General features: G+C 37.5%; 1 protein-coding gene across 6 annotated transcripts in view; it reads left to right on the top strand.

Moving 5' to 3' along the window:
- The window catches only part of CACNA2D3 (calcium voltage-gated channel auxiliary subunit alpha2delta 3), a 394,450-nt gene that overhangs the window by 267,121 nt on the left and 103,621 nt on the right, over nucleotides 1-23,708 (top strand). For 5 of the 6 annotated variants that reach the window (XR_007206017.1, XR_007206016.1, XM_048315278.1 and 2 more), the window contains exons 14-17: nucleotides 9,698-9,715; nucleotides 16,500-16,571; nucleotides 17,330-17,410; nucleotides 20,973-21,047. Coding sequence is in view for 4 of the 6 variants with exons in the window: in XM_048315278.1 (XP_048171235.1) it covers nucleotides 9,698-9,715; nucleotides 16,500-16,571; nucleotides 17,330-17,410; nucleotides 20,973-21,047 (246 nt within the window). In the remaining 2 variants the exon portion in view is untranslated. The remainder of the gene's footprint in view (nucleotides 1-9,697; nucleotides 9,716-16,499; nucleotides 16,572-17,329; nucleotides 17,411-20,972; nucleotides 21,048-23,708) is intronic. The other variant, XM_048315277.1, reaches the window with a different exon arrangement.

The raw sequence follows: 23,708 nt of genomic DNA, 5'->3' as shown, positions 1-23,708 counted from the left end.
CCTCGTCCTTTCTGTGTTACAGATTTAGTTTAAGAAAATGAAGATCGAGTGAAATCTGCTTTTGCAATAATCAGGGGTTTTATGTTCATGAAATTTTTGTTGTGTACTGCAAGATGAGGATATTTATCCCATTTTAGGTTCCAGTATGTCTAAAAACTGCCTAGTGTCTGCAAACAGCTCTAGCACTGAGACAGGTGAAAGAATTTTGAGACCTTTTCTAGAGAGTTCTTGTAGTGAAGTAGGAGTAAGGTTTTCCTGACCTGCTGGATAATGCAATAAGGGAGAAGAGTGGCAAAGGTGATGGGTAACTTTGTCTTGTGCCAAAACTCTTTCCTTGAACTAGATTTCACGTGTATTAAAAAATGAAAAACTGCATATTTGAATGTAACTTAGATCATCAAGAAACACTCTCAAATTTTTGATCTTCCAACAAATCAGAGCCTTATTATTGGCCATCAGGCCACATGGGCCTTTGAGAAGCTTAGAACTTTCAAGATGTGCAGAGTAACAACACAAAGCTTCTCCCAAAACAAAACATCAAGAGAATTGCATCTCTTTCTACAGAGTGAGTGAATCTTTATAGAACTTGATGAATTCATCCTGCAGTATGAAGAGTTCATAAAATGCTCTGTGTCTGTTTCAATAAAGTGTAGCTATAAAATCTCAGTGTGAAACTAGAATGGTGAGATGCATTAGCTATGTGCTTGTTAGAAGGGTATGAAGACAGAATCTAGTCCTCGAAACACAACGAGGGGACAGGATGCAGCCATTTTGTCATTTATAATGGTAGCACCAGCCACATCTGTGGCACCAACCTCCCCACAAGAGGATAGAAAAATTTTATAGAAAAAAGAATCTATTTTTAGATTAGGAGCTTATCCAACTAAGAGGTTTCACAATGTTAAATGATAGAGTATTTTCTAAGAATTCTTTTTCTTAATTCTTTGTTTTAGCATATGGTTTAAAAATAATGCTTTCAACAGTTAGAGACTTAAAACTGCCTCCTGATCTTGTACATCTCTTTAGATAATAAAATCAGTTGCTTTGCTTAGGTATGTGAACCTGAAACCACATGTTTCTAATTTGGAAACCACATCGTGGTTACCTTGCTACTAGAGCATAGTGTTTTAGCATAATGTTAATTTATTTCCAAACATATATTGCACATTTGATTTTCAAATTTTTATACAAAACCTTGACAAAAATTTTTATGGAGATTTGTTCCTGGATTTGGGGAGTATCCCTCTTCCCTGACAGAGCAGAACAGCACTTTTAAACATCTACCTGAGCTCAGTGCCTGGGATTCATGTAGTACTTTTATGCAGTGGTATTGCATATAATTTGTTCCTTCTTTTTCTTTATGCTTCATCTGAACTGTTGCAGATGTGTCTTGAGATGAGCTCATCAGTATTCACCCCTTCCAGAGGCAAATTGATAAACAAGAGAAAAGGCGATTGTCTTTGAAAGGGAATGAAACTTTTTGAAAGGTTTGAAACTTTTTATTTAATTGTTGTGCATAAGCTGCCTTTCCTGCTGGTTTCTGGTGCTCTTGATCTATTATCATATCTGTGGATTTCTTCTTCTCAGTAAATGAAATGATCCTAATATTTTTGTGCAGCCTTTCTTCCTTTGAAATCATCTCCTGTTGTTTATCAGCTCAAATGATCTTATGAGCGTATGGTGTCTATCTTGTTCTGCCCTCCAGCCTCCTGCTCCATACAGAGCAGTTCTGGGCCATTGCTTACTGACATTGCCTTCAAGGTGTTTCGTGATAGCTAAATACAAAATCCATACAAAAGTTCTGCTCATTCAGAAGCGATTAATGGGCGAGAAATAAACCCCAGTAAAATCCAATAATTATTCTGAATGTATTTGTTAGGCAACTAAGAGGATTGTTCCCTCTAAAAATGTCCAGTATTTTAGTTCTAAAAGATAATTGGTTCCAGTACTTAGAGCTCTGTACTGGTTCCAGCCTTTGCATCAAACATCTAGAAACAACTAGTTAATTTCAAAATATTTTTGGAAGGACTTGTTTTGAAGCAAGTAAGAGAAAAGAGTAAGTCCTGTTAATTACAACCTCCCCTCCTCCAAACCCAGCTCCATTTTCCTTTGCTTTGATATTCCTAGAATCTTTTGCAGCACAGATTCATTTCTTACAAGATCAATTTAGTAGTCCTCTAGTTATCAAAAGCAGATAGATTACTTTAATTGTAGACACAGTCTTATTGATGAGATTCTCTGTGATTATTTTTTCCTCATGCCTTCTTCTGGTCATGTTCTTGTATGCTGAATTTCAGACACATGAAATCAATCATTTTTCTATTTTTCCCCATCTGTTGTGTGCTAGACATTTCATGGTGGTTTTGCAGGTGCCTTGTTTTGTCCTGGTATTAGCTAAAGCTTTCCTTTTTCAATTAATAAATCACTGATTTCATCATAAACTGAAAAAAACCCCAATAACTTCCACAATAAGAAGCTTAAATGAAGAGAATGGAAAGCAAAATCATATTGAATTCAATTTTGCATATAAGTTTTGTCAGTCCACTGATGTCAGGGCAACTTTTTACAGAATACAAATATTTTTCTTATTAACCTTGAATCCTTGACACAAAATTATGTGTGAACTTTAAAATGGGTCAGTTTTGTCTTGATATTTGTAAATAGTGTCCCCTGCAAACAAGAAAATATTTGCTTCTACAGGAGCTTGACATAAGTAGCTTCCTGTCTGTTTCGTCACTGCACATTTTGTGGTCATAGTCCAAAATGCTGTGAACTTGAAATGGTGCTGTATGCATGTGAATGACAGCAAAAGATGCCTCTTTATTAAATGCAACACCCATGAGGTAAAACTGAATTTCTGGTATGAACTGTACTTGATTCAAAGTTTCAGTCATAAAAACCTTTTGTCACAGTAGAAACCTTCACTCCTGTGAGGTTGTGAACACCCACTACAGCAAAGGAGAAATGATCTTGGGTTTTTAAGAGCCCTAAAAGACACAGATTGTTTGTGACAGCAGGGGAGAGGGACAGAGAGCAATGGAATAGAAAACAAGCCTTGATACACCTTCCACTGCCTCTGGCTGAGCAGTCACAGAAGAAATGGTATTATTTTGTGAAAAAAAGATGGAGAAAAACCAGTGGTTTGGGATAATTTAACTATATATGTTCTTATAGCCATTCCCTTCTTAGACTGTGTTGGAGTATTGCAAAACAGAGTACAGAACAACACATCTCTTTAGACATTTAATACAATCAGAGTAACATGTTAGAAATCACAAACACAGTTAGTAAATCTGATTTTTAGAAGATATTCTGGCTTGCTTAACATGTTCATTAGATCAAATACACTTTCAATTATCTTCAGAAAGGAGTTATCTTTAGATGTTGGTCTTACATTGATATGTAGAGCAAGTAAGATTCAATATAGTGCAAGATCAAAACCCCACTAAACTCATTGCAGGATCCTCATTGACTCTAACAGTTATTGTGTGATGCTCTTGTTTGGGTTGGTTTTGAGGCCAGTGTCAATTTTACTGTGAGAGAAAGAGGATGTGTGACTGGGTCCTAAGAGGATTTATGATCAAGAAATGATTTTTTGTTTCTAGGACTGCCAAAGAATCTGCCCTTTTTCCAAATGTGGAAGGGACTCTATGTGAGAATAGAAAAACAAATGAATGTGTGTATATGCACTTATCTTCTGAGGTTGATTCTTTTTTTTTTCCTTCCTTCTCTTCCTCCCTTTCCTTTTTTTGTGAGAGTTAAAAAGACTAGATATACAAATTTTAGTATAAATTGTATCCCTTCATGTCAGTGATGTGTATTTTACAACCATTAGTTTTGTTTAGAGTTGTCAATATTTAGAAAAATATTCTGATTCCATGCATGGATGTTTGCACAGTTTTGTATTAGGAAGGAAATATCTAATATGTAGCAGATAAGAGAACAGTTGTATCAGTAATTTATATAGGGAAATACAGATGTAGTAATGTTTTTACAGAATGTATGTTTGCATATATAAGCAGAATTAACTATGGACAAATATTTTGTGTTTAGAAGTATTAATGGTGTAATAATGAAAATAGGACTCTCTCCCTTTGCACACACAAGTATGAGACCAAAATTTTGATCATGGTGTGTGGAATGCTCATGAAGCGTCTGATTCATTAATTGGTTCTGCTACTTTGATTTGTAGCCATGTGGTTTATCCATACAATTAGCATAATTCTTAAAAAAAAAAAAAAAAATAAAGTTCCCAACCAAACTTTGCATTTAAAGTCATTTGGGTTAATTTAAGTATAGCCTTCCCTGTAAATATTTTGTATTCATTAGAAAGGCAGAATGGCTTGTTTGTACAAATAAAAGAATCACAGGTACAGACTCACAGAATAAATGAGTGTGGATTTCTTTTCTGTTAATTTCCACATGAAGTTCAGAGTGCAGATGCAGGCAGATATGACTTAAATAACTGTTTTAAAAGTTGAGAATATTTAGATCTTTTTTTGTGCTGATTCTCATTTTAAAAACATGATTACTAGGCTGCTTTAGGAATTTTTCAGTCATTAGCATTAATAAGCATTTAATGTATTTTAGAAAATGTGTCGAATCTTCAATGAGTGGAGCCATTTCATCACGAAGTTCTTAAGTGTCTGTAAATTTTTTTTTGCTATTTCTTAATTCCAATCTGATGCCTTTATAGCTGCTGTGTGTTCTCTTTTTCATATTTCACAGGAGCTAACTTCTTTCTTTTCTGTCAACTATAGGAATTCATTTTAAAGAGAGAACTAGAATTGTAATTTTCATCTATGTTTTATGACTCTCTTCTCCATAGCAACATTTAAATTTCCTCTGATGAGTGTACTTTGCATGCAGAGCACAATCTATCCTTGACTAAAATGATGTAGTTACTGAAAAATATGTGGTAGCACAGTAAAACAATTATGTGAACAATGAAGGATTTGGTGTTAAATCCCTTGAAAAATCAAGTGCATTTCCTTAGAGATGTCATCCTAGTAAGCTGCAGGTTAATGTCACTCTTTTAATATTTATACTGAAATCTTAATGACAGGAATATCCTGGTAGGAGGCTGAATTTTATTTCTTCCTCTGTGTGTGCATGTAATTTTTTATGATGCCTGTAGTACTTAGTTGGGGGGGAACAAGTGCATAGATTGCAAAAGAAAAATCATCAAAATCATAAGATTTAAGTGCTGTATCTTATAGCAACTAAGTAGATTTTAAAGCAGAAAGTTTACCTTTTCTGCTCAAAACCAAGAATTGGAATATGCTTTCTATTCTTTCCCAAGTTTTTACTATTTGTGGGAAGAGCTGAGGAAACCTGCTAGCAACGTATGAAATGCTTTGCATTTTCTATGTTTGCCACAGCACTTGATATGTTTCCTGAAAAATTACCTTTAAAAAGTGAAAGTTCTAATCCGTACACCCAATGTCAAATAAAGAGCCAGTATGTGACACGGATGGGATGACTCTGAACATTAAAAACACCATAACTTTAGGAATGCATTAAGGTTAAACTTAGTGCAGCCCAGAAAGTATTTATAGAAATACCTGTACCATCAAAACCATATCCAGACTTGCTGATTATTTACTGGCATGTTTGCAGTTATTTCCTATTGATTTGTATTGCATCTGATTTTGGAACAATCAAGTCAGTAGGGCTGTTTTTCTGTGACTGGTGACTTTTAAAAGCTTGGCAGGAGAAGAGGACTGTGGAAATGAGGTCAGTGAATGTAAAATAAGAGGGTTTTTTTACTTTTTTATGTTTTAACATACGTAAATTGCAATAGTATACTTTTTATAACAATAACTCCACTAAATCATTAGAAAAATAGAAATGGAAAGTTAATATAATAAATGTTATTTTTGTTTCTTTAGTAAGAGAAGCCATGGTTTTTGATATAGTAAGAAACTACTGAATATAATTTACTCTTGCAGAAGATTTTTTTTGCTATTCTTCAAACAAACGTAAGACTGAATTCGGATCCAACAGAACAAGAAGTTTATAATTCTACTGAGTTTTCCTTTAAAACTTCTAAACTCAGTTTCTTGGAAATCTAGGACATGCAGCTACATAATGTTTTGAATCAATTTGAAACAGCTCTAAAATATTTTAACAATGCATGACCTTTTTCTTTTCAATTATCATGACATCATTTACAAAATCAGTCTTTATGAACTTATTTTGATAAGGGTGAAAGGAGATAGACTTTTATGAGGTACATATCAGAACTACTGGTCTTATAACTTTTTCCTTCTTCTTCTAAAGACAGTATTCCAGATCTCTGGGGTTTTGTTTGGTTCAATCATATTGGTCTCACAGGTATCTGATCCAAAAAATAGTGCACAATCCTTGATGTTGGATCCCTTTTCCTGTCTTGGGGTTTTTTACCACGTCAGTAGTGTCTAATTTTTCTTTTTCTGGTAATACCAAACACATTTCCATGAAGGGCTCAAAACAATGCTAGATTATTTGCAAATGTGGAAAGCATGACACTGTGTGCAGCAACACTATTGAAAAACCTCCTGCAGTTATTTATTCTGTGTTACATTGTGTGATGGGACCCCAAGTTGACCTGCATTTAGAAGTGGAATTCTCAACATGTCTCACTGGCATCAAGCATATTGTGAACCTCAGGGGGCCTGCAGTTTCTGAGAGTAATTTTTTACAATACAAAATAGAATAAGAAAATGTGTTTAGTAAAGAATTTTTTTGTTTGTTTTCTGGTTAAAAGGAGGTTGAAAAAAAAGTAATGCTACATTTTTTACCTGTGTTCTTGCAAGGCCCCATGCTTTAATCTTGCTCTTCAATCTAAGAATTTTTTTAGGTTGCAACGAAATCTGCATGGTTCCATCAGCATCCCTAAGACTGCTTTTGTACTTCAGAAAATCCTCTTAGGTTTCCCCTGATGCTTGCAGGCTCCTGTCCCTGTTGTAGCTGGCTGTACAGCAAAGGTCTCTTCCCAAGCAGTTTTGTGGAACAAGGTCCAATTTCCTTCAGAGGGCTCCTCCTGACCCACAACTGGATCAACCAGGAGCCAGCAAACGGCCAGGTGTCCTCCCTGCACTTCAGCCACAATAATTGTAACAAAAACTGCTTTACCTAGATGGCAAACCTGGAGCAAGTAAACCAGATCTATGCACTGTATCACACTAATCATGTGTATTGTTTAGGGACGAGCACATGAGGGAGGAAGAGACACTAATGGAAAACAAATAGGAACAGGAGGCACTTTGGTGTGGCTGGAGCTGAATGAAAGCACCAAAAGGGCACAGTTCCCCAGGGGTGTGGGTAGAATAGGAATACCTGCAGTGCTGGAGGGCCAGGGAAAGATCACACAGTTTGCTGCAAAGCTGCCTCTTGGCAGGGTATGAAGCAAACCACAGGAATCAGAGGTACCTGTTGGCTTTTACACACAGACAGGCAGCTCTTACACTGTTCAATAAAGGGTCAGACCAGAGGGCTATCACTGCTAATGTTAGGAAAATTATTTCTTTCCTATGGCCTCCCAGAAGGGGTAATGTCAGACAAAACTCCACAGTTTGCTTCAAAGGAATTTGTAGCAAATATTAAACAGAATTGCTGACATATAGGACCTTGTAACAGGCAAGTGTCAAATCAGCAACAGGATGAAAATTTATCTGATGGGAAAAAGACAGATTTTTTAATTTTTTTTTTTTTAATTGAGTAAAGACCTTGAACCTGGATTTTTAAGGTTAGGTGAAATGTGTCAAGAATTCCAGCCCAGGAAAAAGCATTATGGTCTTGTCTGCTGACTTTATTATTCCTAATCAGGGTTGTGACTGCTAATATTTAGGAGAATGGAAATATTCTTGATTTTATAAAAGGATGTAAATTGGATTGACTAACTGAATTCAGAAGCAGATAATATAGAACTCTAGTTGGTAAATGCTTAGTAATGTACTCTTGACAATAATCTGAATAAAAGCAAAAGAGATCAGTTTGTATATAAAAGTGCAAAGCATCTAGTTTGTGTGGCAGTTATTAATATGTAATCCTCACTTCAGTCCATCTGACTATAACTCCTTCACTTGGAAAAACTTGACCAAACTTCTGTTTGGCAAATTTAAAAAAAAATCATATTACAACTTTCTCCTCTTGTTTGAATGTAAAAAAGAAAATGTTTCCCCTTCTCAGAGTCAAAATAATTAACTAGTCAAAGACTAACAAGTAGTTAAACTTTCAGAAAGGCTTTAAACTGCTCTAACCTGTTATACACGATTTAGGTCATGTATTTACAATTCACAGGTATATGCAATTTCTGCAGCAACCCTTTTATACTGTTCAATACAGTAATTTATTAAAAAAAGCAGGCTTTTTTAGAAACACATGCTTTAATATGATCTTGGTTTGTATTTTGGTATTGGATCAGTGCAGTTTTAGGATGAAGGAATTTTACTTCCAGCAATTCTTTGTGCCATGAATTTTGTTATATTTTATGTTGTGGAAGTGGAGAAACTGTGGCTGCTTGCTCCCAATATGTGAATTAGAGATCATGTGACAGTTCTGTTCCATGACATATACCACGTGGATATTAGCTTTTAGCAGAGAACTGTGTGCAAGTTGTTGTTTTTCTTTTTCTATTTGTTTTCATTCAGAGGAAGGGCAAAAGGTCAGTCAGAAGCTCACTAGAAATCTTGAAGGTCTTTTTGCGTTTGGCATCGATTCACCTACCTGTTTCTGTGTTCTGCTGATGTCTTTAAAGAAAAGATTTGTGTTGGACAAACAAATTTTCGGAGGCAGACTTAGCACAAGGCTAAACTGCTGCGTCAGTGAATTTCTCCACAAGTGTGGAGTAAGAGGAGAAGAATTCAGAAAAAGGGAAAACTGTATTGTGCCTGTAACAGTTTGGTTTTCTGACTTCCTCCACTACAATGGGTTTTCTTTTCTCTGAAGTGAAAACAGAACCCATCTTTCAACTCTTGATAAATAAGGTCTTTTATATGTGATGGAGTCTGCTGCCTGCTCTCAATGCCTTTATACGTGAGTTGTTGCTTACAGTAAATACTGTGCACACAACCAGGTATGGCTACTCTTGTCTAGCAACATCTGTGTGGTACAAATATGCATATATGCATAAACACTTGCATTTGATTTGCATATATGCACATATAATCATACTCGTGTTTACAGCACAGAAATGTATTGTTCTATGCATATATTATTGTATATTATGCATGTATTGTAATCTGTTTGCATAAGCAGTTACTAACTTTCTATTCCCATTTTGTTTTTCTTTCCTCTCTCATGGAGGATACAACCTTCTACTTTAGTATGATAATCTTCTCTTAATGTCAGTTTCATTTAAAACTAAAACTGTCTTTATGTTGAATTATATTTGTGTATAGGAAGATGGAACTACTTCACAGTTCAGTTGTGATACCATATCTGATGAGAAAACAATCCCTTTCTTGGTGTGGTAGTATTTAACAAATTGCACGGTGCTTTTGTGATACCTAGTAGAGAAGATGTCAAATCATAAAGTCACTTAATAAGTCCTCAATAAGTTGAATCAATTGGCAATGTAAACCTAGTTCCTCTAGTTTCTTTCCTTTACACTTTGTTTTAATATTATGTCTGTGCTTTTATTAATACGGCACCTAAAGTAGCAGTTCAAATTAATTTAATGTATAATTGCTTGTTCTGTTTTGTTGTTTTCCAGCTCCCTCAGGCACAAAAGGTAAAATATTTTAATCAAATCCTAGTCATTCCAAGTAGTCACCAGTGCTTCACGTTTCCATGGTGGTGTGAGTGCGGTACAGTTGGTGATCAGTAAAACTCTTCACTGTCACGGGGTCTCTGAGGCGGGCACAGGAAGGTACCTGGCTTTGAGCCCAGCTGAGGTACCTGCTGAGAGCAGCCCTTCAAACATATGAGCTATTTTAACATGCCAGGCATCTAGTAGCCTACAACTTGGAAACGACAGGGAGGCTATTTTGTCAACAATTTGAAATAATAGTAGGGATTAAAAAAAACCCCCACTCCATTACTCCATGTGAAATATTTTGGGATCTGTTGTACAGACTGCAGAACCCATGGCATAGCTGGTACCCTTTCACTGCTCCCCACTGTATCTACCAACACACCCCTGAACACATTCAACATTTGACTTCTCTAACAGGTTGCATACTTTTCATATAATGTGCTCTTGCCTTTAAACCACTTCTGCATCGATATGGTGTTACCAGAGTCAGCACTGCACATCAGGACAGCACAGTCAGTGTGGCAAAGTTAAGAACTGCTTGATGCCTGTTGCATCATCCTTATATATTTCACAAACATAATCGAGGCTTCTAGAAAGTCTAGGTGGTGTTTTGTGCTTTTGGTAAAAAACTATTAAAATGATAAAAAGGAATAGAATGTGCTGGAAAATGGCAACACTCACTTGTCCAAGTCGTTCTTATTGTTCTTGGTAAAGCACCTTCAATAAGAAATGTCACAGCAACTAGTCAGTTTGACATCACTGTTATTCATGGATGATGATAAAAGTTCACTTTTTAATGAAAGCTATAAGTGAGGTGATCTTTCACTTAATAGCTTTTGAAGAATAGTGAGGGCATCCACAGAACTTAGAACTTCACTAATGTGTGTCAGCCACTTTTTAGTTTAAAAGCAAGAAATACGAGGATGGGAGGTTTTATTGTTATGATACTATGTGTATTTGAAATTTCCTTGCTCGTGGAGCTCAGAAAATTCTATTTCAAACCTGCAGGTAATATAACACTGCACTATGTCCACAGTTTGTTCTTGCTTTGAGAGTTGCAGAACGTGGTACCAAAAGACATTGGCTTGTTTGGGTTTTTTTTTTTTCCTTCTTGAAATAGATGGTTTCAAGAAATATTTTGTGTACAGCTTTCTGGAAAAGTAGAAGGACCAAAAGGCTAGACGAGCTAACTTTAGCTTTTTCATTTTCACCCGCTTGTCTAAACATTTGTGCCAAATGCTTCTCTTAACAGTTTGCAGAAAGAAGAGAGAGTTAAACCCTAATGTGCTGGTGCAGAAGGTACAACCAGTCAGGCTGTTTGTCAGGTTGTGCCATGTGGTACTGTATTACCTGTTCTGATGGCCACAATTCTGAGCTATTAAATAATATTCTGGTAAAAATTACTCAAGTTTGAGGTTAGCAAAAAGCAACACAATTTTCATAAATGGTCAAAATTGCCAATTTTCAGTGTGTTAGCCCCTACATCAAGCAAATGCAGTACTAAAGCCACATATTTTTATATGCATTCATAACTAACCACAGTCTAGTTGACTGTGTATTACTTTTGTGCAGAGAAAGAAGAGAGGGGTGGGAAGGAAGGAATGAGATGGGGAGGGAGGACAGGTACAAATAATCCTTCAGGGATTTTGATAACTTCAGGCAAGAAATATGCCTTCTAATAAGCATGGCCTGACAGCTTATGAACAAACCAGGAGAATCTCTCTTGCTCTCTGCAAGGTGAAGGGAAGCAGCACAGGGCTGGTGCATGCCTTTATGAATGACTTAGTCACTGTTTTGCCATATGGTGTCTGAACTTGTACTGTATTTTTGTTGGAATCTGTGTATCATCTTGCAAATGTTTTCTCTATAAACATTTCAAACAGTCATGTCTCTCTAAACTTGTTCACTTTAATCTTTGAGTGATCCGAAAGAAAAATGTGGCATTTCAAGTTTACCTTTATTATTTCATATCTATTATAAATAGTTCACCATCTTGATGAAATGTGTTTTCTCTTATATGTGGGACATTTTGACTTCAGACTTTTCAGTGTTTAGTCAGTGTTCCGTGGTGATTAGCTATTGATTTTGAAGACCTGTAGCTTTTCAACTGTCTAAAGCAGTTAAATAGCAATTAAACCTGTTGCTCTTATGCTGTCTGCTCTTAGTCAAACTGGTGCAAATTCAGAATTGGAGAGCAGGTGAAATGAAGAACGATGAGTTTAAGGTGGATGTATCTGTTTCACCATGATATTTGTCTTGAAAAGATCCTTGTGATATACTCTATACTTAAATAGAAAATACCACAAAACCAAATCAAACCAACTGCCCACCCAACCAGCCAAAAAAAACCACCACCAAAAAAACTCACCTGAATTTCAGGCAACAGAGACACTGATTTAATATGGTTATGTTACTTTCAGAACCTAATAAGTCTAGGAAGAGTTAATGTGTCTAAAAGGAAGAACTACTGCCAGGCAAATGAAACAAATTCTTATGAATTTTACTTGTCCTCTATGTTTCTTTTATGCATGTTTTTAGGTAGCAATCCCACAGGGCTGTGAAAATAGCACTAAGATAAAAAAATAACTCAAATTTACCACTTTTCAAATTTGTTCATTTTGATTTCCAAAATGACCTTTATCTTTGATACAGTTACATAAAATAGCTTTTTGTATGCATTGAAGAGCAAAAGCCATTTTTCCTTAATAGTTCAAAAAGGTGTTTTGTTTCCTAGTATGAAAGCTTTACTTGCTTTTTTGAGCAAACACAGCAGGATTCAAAAGCTTTTGCCTTACTCCTGCTGTGATGTTTTGTTCTACTTAGTTTGAGTGAAGAGGTAGAAGTGAATAAATTAGGCACACAAATCAGAAGCAGAGAGTTGTGTTTAGGAACACTTGAGAATTTTTTTTAATGATTCTCTCATGAATGGAACCATATTTCCTCCATACAGAAATTTTTTGATAATATTTTTTGCCCAAAAGTTCCCGATGGCTTTCTTCTTTCTCTGTTATCCTTAACTTCTGTAAGTAGTGCTGTGCCCTCCTTATATCTTGATGCTATTGTCTTTCAGCCTTTTGGGAGCATCATTTATCATTCCCTGCATCGTTTACCTTATACTTTGAAGGGTTGAATTAACTGTCACTAGGAATAGAAAATAGAAAATTTGCAAAGCTGCTGTTTCATTGAAGCGTATGACTAGTGATTTTAGAACTTTTATGAAATTATGGTAGTTAAGTTGAATCTAATGGAGTACAAAATAGTCATAAACAGTTTGATTTAGCATTCCTTTGGATCTATTTCCTCCTCATGAGATGCTATTGTCTTTCATTTTTGTAATGAATATTTGATTTCCATTCAGAAAACCATGTTAAAATTTTCACTTACATGTTAATTGCAATCTTTAGTTTCCAAATTTCTCTCTCACATTCCTCAACATGCAAACTGACTTTTAATGACATTTTTGAATCAGCAGTTTACAAACTCCAAGTAACTATTTTACAATATAGGGGTTTTTTTTCATTTACTTTGCGTGCTAAACACAGAAATGCCTCTTTAACTTAAGACACACAGGTTCCTATATTGTCCCAGACCATAACTTGAGTCTATGCCAAGATAATAGCTATTCGTTATTATTTTAGTCCATATAAAACACAAATTCCAATTCTCTGATGCTTCCAACCTGCCTCATTACATACATACATAAAAGTGCAGTGGTCACAGAAGACAACACGTTGTGAAGCAAATCTATACAGAGTGGGCAAAGGAAGAAGGTGGGTGGGTTGGGCAGGTGTGTCAGAAATTCTGGACTTCCTACTGTAACTCTTCTTGACTATACACTCCCAAGGAAGATATTCCAGGGATGTTTCTCAGATTCCTCTTTCCACAATGGAAGCACCTAAGAAAATGCTTTTACTCTTTCCTGTGTATGTGTGTCTGGTTTAATTCTGGAGCCTGCCTTGCTCTTTGCCCTGAGAGATGGATGCTAGTGCTGGATGCGAGGCTAAACTCAAAGTGGCTTGACTCTTAAGAGGATGGGTTTTTTTGTTGTTGTTTGGGAAGATCTGCTTGGGTTTGTTCTAAGGGGAGTAACTGTGTACAGTGAGGAATTAAAAGGCAAACTGTTGTAGTTAAGTTATTTCTTTAAAGGAGTTTCTCTCCAATTATAAATCTGTTATTGCTAGGCACTAGAGATCTGTACCTTTTTCAGAGAGCAAGTTCTGTTTCTTTATTCTAAACAGCCAAGAGACATTTAACCTGGAAATGCATTTTTTCCTCAGTCTTGAGGCTTATTTTCTTTTAAAGGTTTGTTATTTTTTGCTAAACATTTTATCAAACTGAGTGTCCATAGCCCTTGGGTAGTTTCCCACCTAAAACCGTTACCACCACGTCTTTTCAATAGAAAAACATTCTGGGGCAAATCACTGATGCTGTCTCTTTCATTCATCATTCTACACTAGATAGTAACTACAGTCTGATGAGCAGTGACTCAGTAAAATGTTGCAAATATGAGTCCCTGCTCATCCAGTTATTTGCTGACTCCACTTATGGAAGTGGCCAACAACCTCTCCATCTGCCAAACAAATAAAAAATCAAACAGGCTGGATTATACAGTTGCAATTCTATAGAAATTATTGCAGCAGCCAACTCTAGTTGGTACTTGTAGATAACAAAATTACAGGGCAATCACTCTTGTCTACTTCCATAGTCAGTTTTGAGAGTTAATGAGCAGTTCTTTCAATATTTCCCAGGAATCCCAGACCGTGGAGGGTTTTTTTCTCCATGTAAAGAATTTCAAACACCCTAAAACTTTACTGAGAGTACCTTGGCTTTATCCTATCTATTAAATTATTTTTAGTAATATCTTGAGAGTGAGAAGACTCGTAAATTAATACTGTCCTGGTACCTGACAAAAACATGATGTCAGAGAACAGCTACCCTGGGCAATCATATAAAATCTCTAAGTGCTCCAAAATGTCACCTCGTAATCAGCAGAATTCTTTTCCGCTTCCTGGGCTCCTCTCCACACAAATCATGTCAGTGTGCTTGACTCTGCTACTCTGGCCAAGGAGCAGAAATTCCTACATTAGTTTGTCTGCATTTGAGTTTCAAGTGCAACCTTTGAACCCACAATGTTATGTCAAGTTTTTGGGTTTTTTTCTTGTTTGTTTAATAGCTTACTATTCCTTGATAGATCAAGGGTTATATTAGGGTTAGAATTATCTCTTCTTGCTAACAAGGAAAACAAACAAAAAAAAAGGAAATATGATCATGAGTTCGTTCCACCTCATATCCCCAGTGATTCCTTATCAGATGTAAACCTTCTTGACTCTAAATCCCATTTGTGTTCCTGTTTAATGTCTGCAAACATTCCTTCTCACCGTGAGATAGTGCCATGCCTCAGGAAATATAGTTGTTTGGGAAACTGAAAATCCTCCTGAAGAAGATTGGGAGCTGCAAGACATGTAATTATCTAGATTTTGTTTGTCTGATTTGTTAATGTGATATAGGCTTCATAAGTTATCTTTACTTTTCATAAAGTATCTTTTATAATGTAGGACTTGTTTTCTGAAAATGTGGCGAGCCAATTGCTATTGCTTCATTATAAGAAAACCTTTGTAAACACAAACAAAACAAAAAAATAATTGCAAAAATTCTAAAAGGAGAAAAAAAAGGATTAGAAGTTCTACCTGAGTGCAGAAAACATGATACAGACGCCAGAGTGGTAGGAGAATGTCACAGTCACAACTGGGCATGACTGGCACCTACGGTATCGCTCAGCAAGATCATCCCTACTGCTGCATCCATTTGGCTGAACACAGAAAAGCAGAATTTGTGTTCTACAGCATCTCCACTTGAGATCATAACTGTCTGTGTAACACTTCCAAATGTTGGATAAACTTCTTCAGCTTTAAACATCTGCCCCTGGGGACAGAAAAGGTTGAGCAGTAACTCTCCACCTCCTGCTTGAGTTGCCTTTCACACGTGGCGGGTGAAGATCTACAGGCACAGAGCAGTGCTGGTCTGGAGCACCCCAGTCAGTGTCTGCTCAGGGCAGAGGTTCAGTCTGGCCAGAGGGTGTGAACAGGGAGGAGACACAATCTGATCGCTCTCACTGTCCTGTGGCCAGTGATAAACATCCTGTTTCTCTTCAATGGAACCAAGGTCAGGAGAGCTGTTTTCTCCCTAAACTGAAAAAATACATTGAAACCTGATGTGCAGAATCAAATAATGCTTCATGGCACCTCTTTGCCCAGCAAACTGGAACTGGCTGGAGCAAAGGTGCTCCTGGGATCCTTGCTGGCTGCCATCCTTCGTGCCACTGTGTGAGCTGAGGAGATCTCAGTCTGGACCACAACAAAGTTCATACAGCTCGTGACCTCTTGCTCTTTTCTGGGAGAAAACAGCCCGAGGCAACTTCGGCAGAGCTGACACTGGGAGGCATGTGGAGCAGAGCTCCAGCTGCTTTGCTGCTGCCCTTGCTGCTTCCACAGCCCACATCCCAGCCCCTTCTCTCTCCCGTGGCACACTGCAGTAGGAGTGAGGATGAGGGATCCTTCCTGGCACTGGAGGGGCTGGGATGGATAGAGCTGGTTCAGTTGACATGGGGCTGGGGCTGGGCTGAGCTGCACTGACTGCAGGTCCAACTACATCGATGTCATTTGGATAAACTGCCTTATCTCATTTAAAATGGAAATAATGCAATTGTATGTCTGTAATGGTTCCTTAGTTCTCAGAGACAGTATTTCTTTTTCAAATGTAGCTTGCTGATGATCAGGGATTGGTGTTGATGACAACTGTTGCCATGCCAGTATTTAGTAAGCAAAATGAGACTGTAAGTACTCAGATTATTTCTGTCATGTGATAATGGTGTGACTGACATGAAGTTGCTTTCAGGGATCTAATAACATTTTAGCCAACCCCCAAATTTTTTCTTCTCTTCCTGTTATATTGTCTGCAGTCACTATCCCTTTATTAGCACAAAAATGTGGACAAATAGTCCCAAATATCTATACTCTAGAAACTGTGGTAAAATGATGAAACCCTATATCTAAGAGAAAATCTCAGATGGCACTAGGCCTTAGGGCTTTCTTACTTCTGTATTACTTTTTTATAGCAAATAATCTATATAATTTTCCCCTTTGCACTGGTATAACTCAGAACTTAATTACTTTTATGTATATTATCTATATATATGTTTATCTTTAATAATTTAACAAATTATTAAGGAAAGTTAAGTGTACTTTCCCCTTAATGCTTCATCTTTCTCTTTTGTTTATCAGGAGAAATTGGGAAAGAAGGGAGGAACATATTTTTAACAGTAGTTTTTAATTTAAAACATTTGCATGTGAAAGATTTCAGTAGAGGGACTCACCCTTTTCTAGGTGAACTGTAAATAAAGCAGAAAGGAGCAATGTTATTGATTTAATTACTGCTTGATCAGCTGACTTGTACCAGTGTCTGCCTTCCCCACTTTTAAAATAATTGGTGTGTTATCTATTCACTTCTGCAGTGTAGCTGCAAGGTGAAATAAGTGGTGAGAATGTTTATTATTATTGTGGTTCTGAGTGCATCTTTTATTGTTCTTTTCAGAGGTCTAAAGGGATTCTCCTGGGAGTAGTCGGCACAGATGTTCCAGTTAAAGAGCTTTTAAAAACTATTCCAAAATACAAGGTAATATACAGATGGTGTATATATATAATGTCTATTCAGTATAATGCCTAAAATATTACATAATTAATTTAATATGTTGTTATTGTTTGTACTTACATGGCTCCATTATTTCACCCATTTTCCTCAAGAATTTTAGCTCTGTAGTGTCTGAGATCAAGTGCCATTTTTAAAACCTAAGTTAAACAATGGCCTGATTTTCACGTTTTTGTTGATCAGTGTGGTCTAGAGGGTAATGTTAAATATTGTCCATATTAAAATGAATGAAGTTATGAAATCAATGAAGTTATCAGACCATGAAATACAGCCAGAACATGAGGCAAAATAACAAAAAAAATCGTGCTTAAAAATGGCATTGCTTTGCATGAAAACACTTTAGGCTTCCTGTTTGTGTATAATGCTTCCTGTTGCAGGTGACTCCACAGTGATATCAGAACACAGTGACAGAGGCACTGCTTCTCAGGATAAGTTACAGGGAACGCTCTTAGTGCACAAATCACCAAAGTTTACCAACAGCAACTTATATTATACTTTTGTGTACGCAGATATAATGAATCTGTAGAAGAAAGAGGAGAAAGGAGCAAAATTAGCTCCTTTGCAAAATTTGGAGCAATGGAAAAAATCTTTGGAGCTTCCTGTAAGGAGCTGTGAGGAGAGCTGATGACTTAAGAGGCCTCCCAGAAACAAAGACTAGACAGGAGTAAAAGAATAAAAGTAGGTATTTATTTGAAAGGCCTTCTAAGATACACCCTGGGGACTCTGAAGCTATTCTGAAAATGGACCCCAAGATGGACCCCCGGTCACGAGTTCTTCACCCTTTTATAGGTTTGGTTCATTTGCATATCAGGGTCAGTTCTCCAATTAAAGCCTCAGTTTTCCCCTCAGCTTATCCCCCCACCCCCTTAGCGGCTCTTTGGTTTATGCTTTTGGCCTAGGACACTCTTGGTGTCCTTGGAAAGCAGGGCCAGAGAGGCTTTGTTATGTCTACCTAGCATGAGACAGCAGAAATTAACAGGCTACAAGAAACTTCAGAGTCACACACCAAGCAGTACAGAATTTGAAAAATATAAAGGTTAAAACCTAAGGCACCAGAGCAGGGTTCATTTGTAGTGAGAAGGAAGAACAATGTTGTGGTATCTGCAGAAATAAAAGCTTGGCTGTGCATGGCTGGATAGGAAAAGCCGAATAACAGTGATGTTACTCCTAAATAATCTGTAAGATTTGGACATAGTCTGAATATAAGAACCTGGAGAGAGTGGGAGGCCTGAATAACAGGTATTGCAACAGAGTGAGACTGATTCAGAAAAGGAGAAGTTTTTTTAAGAATTAGTTTTCTGTGGAATTAATATATGATCCTCCTGCTGAATATTAGACTTTTTATTTGAAGGTATGTTTTATATTGCAGGATGTACTGCAAGAGAGGATTATTACAGGAGGCACCAATATCATGCAATGCAGTTGGGTTAGTGAGATCACTTGAGTTATAACTTCCAGTCCCACATGCCATAAACAAAGCCTGTACAATTGCAAGACCATAATCACCCCTGGGACCCATTCCTGCAGAGGCAACACGTGACAAAAAATTCACACAGGGATATAAAATGATTGGTTGGAAATAGAAGTCTGCTGGCCTGGAATTCTTTCAGCTTGGATGAGGTGAATTTTATGCTGAGGAAGATGAATAATAGCAATAAGCTATTATCAGCTGTTGTTATCTTGGCTAAACTTCCCCAGATGTCAGTGGCAGTTTCTCCTGAATAAGGTGGGGTTGGATTTGGTAATACTTGACTTCCATGTGACATTTTACAACAGCTAGAAAAAGGTGGGTTTTTTTCTGACTCTGTGATTTAGAGACAGAATTCAATGTTTAAAATGGCAGTGCTGCTGTAAGTGTCTCAGACACTGCAGAGACCATGCAATTTCCCACATTGCACAGAACATGATAAAATACTACCCTCAGATCTATGTAGGCCTCAAACAGGCAAATGCTTTTTTCCTGTGAGTTATACCACCCACATTTGTTTCCTTACCTGACTTCCATTGCCTGGATGTCATTCTGCAGTTATCAACACAGGCAATTGTACTTGAGATCTGATATTTAGCCAACAGCTTGATTCCCTTGTCACGCTATAATAGTTAAAATGTGTCCACTGTTATTATTTTGGTTATCCCTCCTTTATGAAGAGATGCCAAGAATATATCACCTTCTATTGCTCTCACTGAAGTTTATTGCTATAGGAAGACCACTAATTTATGAAACCATCTCCTGTGTGGCAGCTATAGTTGACCATATACAATCATTCACACAGAGACACTATAAATTAGCCTGGAATGTTTTACCTGTGACTTTTCTGTAATATTGTTCTCTGGTTTATACTTACAGAAAATTAAAGAAGCCAAAAGACTTACTCTCCTTTTTGCCTCTTAGAAAGGATTCTGACTTTTCAGCTGTTCTCAAGTTACTTAGTGTCAGACAAATTCCTAAAGACCCACTTCAGCAAAGCATTTAAGAATGCACTCAAGTAAAATAAAAAGATTTATTAGTAAGAACTGTAAAGTAAATATCAAAGCAAGATAGTGTGAGAAAGTTCCATTTTTTTTTTGTTTGGTATTTAATACCTCAGTGTATTGAGATGCTTAATAAAAATACATAGGATATTATATTGTCTGAAGAACTGAAAAAAATGGGTAAGGAAGGATAGGAAGATTTGCTCTGCCTGGCAAAAGATACATAGTAAACCTGTAGAAAAATCTACATTAGTAGCAAGTTTATGCTAAGAAGGGATGTTTGAACGACCACATCAAGGGTTTAGAGGTACATTTATTACATTCAGTGGATGCAATCAACTGTGTAATAAGCATATTGTTAAACAGACCAGTATTTCTATTTAAATAAGTACAATGCTAAATTTGGACACTCTCAGGCCTCATCAAGCATTTCATTGCTCTCATGGAATCTCCCACAGTTCCACTCGGTACAAAGATGTAAACTAAGAGGAAATTCCTTAGCAGAAATAGCTGCCTTCAGTGTCTCCAGCTGAACTGGAATTAACAGAGAGCCTTTAAGGTAGGAAGATGTAAATATCACATGTGACAGGTCACCGTTGCTTGCTGTAGCTGCCCTTTCCTTATCTTTAAGTGCTACTTTAACAACGAGTGAAGAAAGCTGTGCACTCCTGGGAATAGGGGAATTTATAAAATCCCAGTATCTCTTTGCCCTGGCACTTGTTCCGTGTATGCCACATGCTGTGGCATCTCGTATATAGGTATATTACATATGTATATATATATATATATATTAACTCTAGCACACAAAGGAACAAATGCCCTGGATAGCAGAGTTGTGGGACAGTTTAAAACCATGCTGTATGCTGAATTCATCACAATGACAGCTTCTCATTTGCTCCAAATGTCAAGGATCTTTGCCTCTGTTATAGCAAAACACTGTGTGGATAAGGGCTGTGATTGCCAGCTGCCCTGGATAGCCAAATTATTGCCTGAGTTCTGTTTACAGATTTACTGGAGACCATGCTGATTAGTACTTCTTTCTCATTTACTTTTACAGTTAGGTATTCATGGATATGCTTTTGCAATTACAAACAATGGATATATTTTGACTCACCCAGAACTCAGGCCTTTGGTAAGAATGCTATTTATTGATCTATTTTATTTAGCTGTATGTGTTGCATTTGTTTTTTTCTTAGTGTGAATAAACTTCATTGAAAATTAAGTACAATAGACAAGATACTTTATATTGTTTCATAACCCATCCTAGTTCTTAGTAAATTTACCTCTAGAAGGAACACTTAGCATGAAAAAACCCCAAGGAAAATAAATATACATGTTGCTTCTACAAAAGATGCAGACCTCCATTACTGCAAAATAGCAAAGCCAAAAATTGCTATAATTATGTTCACTTTACATTGAAATGGAATTTTGGAATGCTCTAGTGCTGTGTAATAACCCCTATTTTTCATGCTAAAGTGTTAAGGTTAATTTAATATATGTGCAGAAATTTCAATAAAGCATATTTTTAAGCAAAATAGGAACACTAGGGATTTTCTGTACTAAAAGAGAAATAGCAGCAAATTTTACCTTTAGTTTCCCTTATCATCTTGTTTGCATTAATCACAGCAAGAAAAATAAAGTTACTGTTATGCAATTGTTTATCAAGTTAACACCCCAGAGGCCTGGTGCATTCCTGGTTGCATCATTGTTTAGGAACAGCACTTCCAAGTGTTCCATCACCACTGACTCCCAGCAAAGCACGGGTATTAATAGTTCCACTGCTGTATCCACATGGCTGCCACGTGTGCTTCTCATGCAGGCACTCCAAGCAACGTCCAATTTCAACAATATTTCAGCAGAAATCAGAAATATTAACTGGGTGGATAATTTAATTTGAAAATAAAATTATTGACAAGCATGATTCATTAATCCATTAGCATATCTGAAGCCTTCGTCCAGCAAAAGAATTTGTCTTTCCAAGGTTTGGGCTAGCAATTATGCACTAAATCAACATTTGTATTTGCACTTAGTTCAGTTTTTAACTGGAGTAGAGCTTATGGTAAGTGCAACAAGGAAGCTTCAGTGGGTAAATCTGGCATCCCAGGTTTGCAAGCCATAGGAATATATTTGAAAGTTCTCTCTCTACATCGCAAGGATTTGATAACTCATGTCTTTTTGCTGTAGTGTCCCTTTCTCTTCTGGCAAATTACTTATTTCAAAATTTTTAGTATTTATCCACTGTAAAATAGATATTTTATAAAACAGAAAGTGATGAAGTCCAGGAACCGTGGATAGCTCTAAGTTAGGCTGACAGAGGGTGTTACCCTCTTCCTAATTTCTGATGTTTTGCTCTGGTGAGGCAAAAGTGGTTTCCTCTTACTATCCCTCACCAAATGTACATCCTGAAGGCACTTACTTCATTACCTTATACAATAGACTCTCTTTTTTAAATCAAAATATTGGGCAGTAGCCCATAAGCTGTCAGCTAGGGGAACTCATTGCGATATACTCATGGTCTGTTCATTTCAGGTTTTTAGCAGAGTCATTTTTACCTCTGAGTTCTGTCAGTGGTGGGTAATGAGAGTCTCCTGTTGACTTCAGTGGAGTTTTTGAGAGTGAAGTGATTGCTGGCCTGGGCCCTTGGTTTAATATTACAGGCCAAATCCTGATACCATTGTAAGATTCCATGAAATTTGTGACAATAACTATGTGAAAATAGGCCTGTAGATCTGGAATTAGCCAATTCACTAAAGATACTAGCTAAAATTATTTGTGTCTTAGAGTTACAGTCAAGCCTCGTTGATTACTGACTTGATCCACACTGGATTGTCCTGTTATTATATTTTCCAGCAGTGATGTAAAACTAGAATATTACTGAACTCCTGAGATCCTAACCCCATATCTATTAGTTCTGAAGCTGATGTACTGCTTTTTAAGGAATTGTCTTCTGGGACACAGAGCAGAGAGGCAGGATAGCAAACAGCACAGAATGCTTCCTGTTGCACCAGATTTCTATCTACCACCGAGCAGTGTATGTAATCATTAAGCTGGCTACATTTTTGTGCTGATTATTCTATTGGGTTTATATTTAAAAATGTTTTTCTTGGAGATTTCATCTCTTGTTTCTTCTGCTGGGTTTTTGAGTAAACTTGGCTTTCGGTGAGGATGACAGGTTGGGTGGTCGTGGGACGGATTGCCGGAAGGAGAGGAAGGTGCACCCCGAATCCTCGGTGGGTGCTGGCAGAGGCTGCGGCTGTTGCTGGAGCAGCCCCGGAGCGCAGCGCCGGCTGCGAGCTGGCCCCAGCCACTGTCCCACAGAGCGACCAGAAAGAACTTTTTGGTCCCGTTCTTTACAAGGCACTGGTAGGGTGATGAGTGCTGACAAACGAGTCCATAAAGCACGGCAGTGGGGAGCGAGGGGTCCCTCGGGAGCGGCTCCGGGAGGACGCGAGGCCGCTCCTTGCGGGGCGCTCCCCCGCGGGGTCCGAGCGCCCGCGGCTGCAGCGCGGGGCCGTAGCCGGGAGGTGGCGCCGCAGCTCCGCCCAGGGGCGCGGGGGCGGCGCTGCCCCGGCCCCGCAGCGCATTCCCGGGAAAGCCGCGCCGCTCACCCGCCTCGTGGGCTTCACAGCCTTTTTTTTCCTTTCTAATTTTCTTAATTTATTTTAATTCTTTTTCCCTTTTTTCCTTTTTCCCTCCTCCTCCCCCCCCTTTTTCTTTTGTCACATAGCTGAGGAGTATCCATTGTACACTTTTCTGTATTATGCCTTTTTTAAGTCTCCTTTCCTACCAAGAA

The sequence above is a fragment of the Corvus hawaiiensis genome, chromosome 11 (assembly GCF_020740725.1).
Source record: "Corvus hawaiiensis isolate bCorHaw1 chromosome 11, bCorHaw1.pri.cur, whole genome shotgun sequence".
Taxonomy (NCBI): Eukaryota; Metazoa; Chordata; class Aves; order Passeriformes; family Corvidae; genus Corvus; species Corvus hawaiiensis.
Note: the sequence above shows the minus strand (reverse complement) of the source record. Positions and strands in the feature narration are given on the sequence as shown.